The 3,373-nt window shown below is 40.1% G+C and overlaps 1 protein-coding gene across 1 annotated transcript in view; it reads right to left on the bottom strand.

Moving 5' to 3' along the window:
• Window positions 1–1,878: 1,878 nt before the first annotated feature.
• Window positions 1,879–3,373, bottom strand: part of LOC104167930 (serine/threonine-protein kinase DCLK1) — a gene marked incomplete at its 3' end in the record, with an annotated part of 54,374 nt that continues 52,879 nt past the window's right edge. Inside the window, exon 13 of the mRNA XM_009708331.1 lies at window positions 1,879–1,976. Within this exon, the coding sequence (XP_009706633.1) occupies window positions 1,879–1,976 (98 nt within the window). The remainder of the gene's footprint in view (window positions 1,977–3,373) is intronic.

The following is a 3,373-nucleotide window of genomic DNA, read 5'->3' on the forward strand; positions in this document are numbered from 1 at the left end:
CTGGGCTATGCAGTTAAACTGAGTCAAGGCCAATCTGAGAGAAGATGCTCGCTTTTATCACAGGCTCCTGTTTCTGGTGGTTTGCTCCCCCTGAAGCTGGGGTTTTAAAAGATCCAAACATTGTGTATAGTAAATTAAAAGAAAGATTTTTTTTTCTTTTTTTTTTTTTTTGGTGTAAAATAAAAATAGTAAAGCAGAGAAGGAGTGTAAGCTGATCAGGGCTAGCAATTAAACTCCAGGAAGATAAATAAAGCTCATGTGAGCTTTCCCCCATTTTACAGAGGAGTTATTAAATTTGCAACTATTTGACACAAAGTTCTGCTCGACACAAAATGCCATCTTTCCTTCCTAAGCAGAAAAGAAAAATTCCTCTAATACTATCAAGCCTACACTCAGCTAAAGCCGGGCACTCAGGCCCCATTCTTCAAAACCAAAAAGCACAGATGCTGTGCTGCTGTCTCTCGGCTGCGTTACAGGGCTGGAACCTGCGTAGCACAACGCCAAGCGAGAAGATAGACCAAGCAGGTTCTGCTATGTCCTCGCCGGACCTTTATAGCCACCACCGCAAGTGCGAGAGGCTGGAATTACAGCTGCTGCTGCACACTCGAGCACTTGGAGTCAAAGTGTTTCTCAATTCTTGCTAGCTAAAATTCAGCTGATGGATGGGAACTATTTTTCTATTTTTTGCCTGAAAATAGGATTATTTTTGTTTTTTTCTTTCCCCAGAACATCCATGTCGGAACCTACTTAATCCTCTGCGTGCGCTCAGGGAACTGCTAGGTTTTATGGAAACGGTGCTATAGCCCGACCCATGCACTCAACGAAGGGATGCGGGGTGGGAGTTTTACTTTACTGGAAACACCTGCAGTGCCCATCTCTGCTTTTTCGTTAACGCGGTTCATTTGCTGAGTTTTTCCAAATACCTCACAGACGAGTTTTGAAAGGCTTCAATCACTGCAGTGTTAGAAAACACAGGTTTCGCAAGAAACTTATAAAAATTTCTCCAGCTATCAAAACGCGGGTCTTGTGAGTAATAAGAAGGAAAAAAGCCAGCAATAACCGCTTGATGGGAATTCCAAGGCTCCGGATTGACTGAGGAGGTGCGTGGGCTTCGCGTGGGCTATCAGACCTGGATCCCTCCTTGCCTCTGCTCCATAAGAACCCCCTCCCGCCCAGAGCCCCATTTTATCATACAGGTTAAGCCAGCTAACGACAACCCTGGCACAGTTACACAATGAAGAAAAATATATTCAAAAGACTCATGCAATATTTAAAAAAATCAAATCAAAATAAAGAGGTATCAGAAGGGTTTTCAAAACAAAAGAGAAAGAATGCATTGTTAGAAACACAAGCTTACCAGCACATACAATGCATTGTATTTCATTGAACTTGGGAGAGTTTCTACAGACCGCGTCACGTAAATGCATTGTTCAATCTAAGGTAAGGATTGTGTTTAGTGGGTTTAAAATGACAGTATATAGCTCCACATCTCGCATGGAAAAAGAGGAAAAATATATGCTGAGAGCCTGTTGCTGCTCCGTGTGTTTCAAAACAGGAGCGCAGGGGAAGCAGATGCCTTAACAAGCAATAGGGAGGGGGAGGGTGCGTACTTCAGCATATCTCGTAGATTTTCTATATACACTGTCCTTTTAACTATAGAGGAGATTGATACGGAGCATGTGCGATGAAGAGAAAGCCGGCGATGTGGGTGTGAGGGATGGGTGAAGAAAGGGAATGAGGGGGTGTGGCATCTCAATCAAGATTAAAACGAAACTGATAAAGCAGCATATGGACCGGATAACAAATCAAAAAGCATGTTTATCCACTGAAGGAACTGGTTAATGGAGACTGCCAGCACGTTGCCATGGAAACACTGACTGTTGGCGCTGCACCATCTCATACCTTATCCAATACATTCCTGGTTGTTGGTAGTAGTCCAAAGACCCTGATCTCTTGATGGTAAACCCGTGGTCCAGCTGAGCAGAGAGAAACGGGGCAACTCAGTGGATCGACATTAGGCTAAAGAATTCAGACTCCAGAGCAAGCTGTTCCTTATTTAGTGCATATTTACTGTTTTCACTTTCAGAAGGCACTTATCTAACATCCTAAAGCTACGTACCGGAGACGAGAAAGAAAAAAAAAAAAAGTAAAGAAATAAAAGTAAAAGATACTAACTCTAGATTCGGTCTTGCTAAATTAGAAGCCAATTTATTCGAACTAAAATGGAGTTTGTGAAATAGGTTAGTTAATGCATAATGCATTCATTTAAAAGTCTGACAAATATCTTGTTACCTCCAAAGACAGAAGTGCCCTTTTAAGTTGCACATACCACTAATGGAAAATTATCTTTTGCAATTAAACTGAGAGGTTTAGTAATTTAAAAAAAAAATATGCAGTGCAACCGTCACAAGGAGCAGGCTAGACAGACTACACAAGGCTCAAATTAGACTGCTTCGTAATCATGGAATGTGTAAAGATGAAAAGAATCAGGTTTTGATACCCCATCAATCATGGTAATTCATTTCTAAAAATGCGTTAACCTTGGAGAGTAGGACTACTCAGAGCCATGAATAACATTGTTTATCATTTCAGCTTACACCTCATGCTCAAAAAGATAACAGTACAAAACTATGCGGTTTAAAACTGCACCAATTAAAGTCAAAATGGAAATGAACTTAACATTGTGTCCAGGAAAGTCTGCTCGTGATATTTCTTAAGGGTCACAGATCTTTTAAGTTTAGTTTATCATTAGCAGAATCATGTGCATAGGAACAAAGAAAATGTTTTCTCTAACCCTTCTGTGCTGCACTAACAGATGGTGGAGACATCATTTAGCCGAGTTAAATAAAATTTTAGGGGAAAATATCTTGAGGGAGAGGTTCTGCCCGCTTTAAAATGGTTAGTTGCGATGATTTTCACATTTTGCCCTATGAAGAGAAAAGGCCATTTTGTGCTTCAATAAGAGCGTGGCATGTATTTCCAATACTGATGACAGTTTCTAATTCCAAATTCAGAAAAGCAGTTGAACACATTTCCAGTTACCAACCACTTCAAGGGGAGCTAGGAGCTAATTGCAAATTTAAATTTTTCTTGATGACTCCCTTGCAAGTGTAGAATTTAAGAATTTATTCCTTTTTGTTAAAACAATGCTGCTTTCGTCTTATTTAGAATTATTTAAAGGACGTTTCCTGTTTAAAACCATGAGAACCTTGTACCTAGAGTTAATTTTCTGTTGGTTTAACTACACTGGTCTCCTATTGCCATCTACTGGCTTCCTTGTATGCTGCACATCAAAGACACAAAAGGGATGTTTTCTGAAAAAGCAGATCAAAAATCGAAGAGTTAAAAAGTAATATAGAGAAAAATCGGAAGA

Source organism: Cariama cristata, unplaced genomic scaffold (assembly GCF_000690535.1).
Source record: "Cariama cristata isolate BGI_N322 unplaced genomic scaffold, ASM69053v1 scaffold11869, whole genome shotgun sequence".
NCBI lineage: Eukaryota > Metazoa > Chordata > Aves > Cariamiformes > Cariamidae > Cariama > Cariama cristata.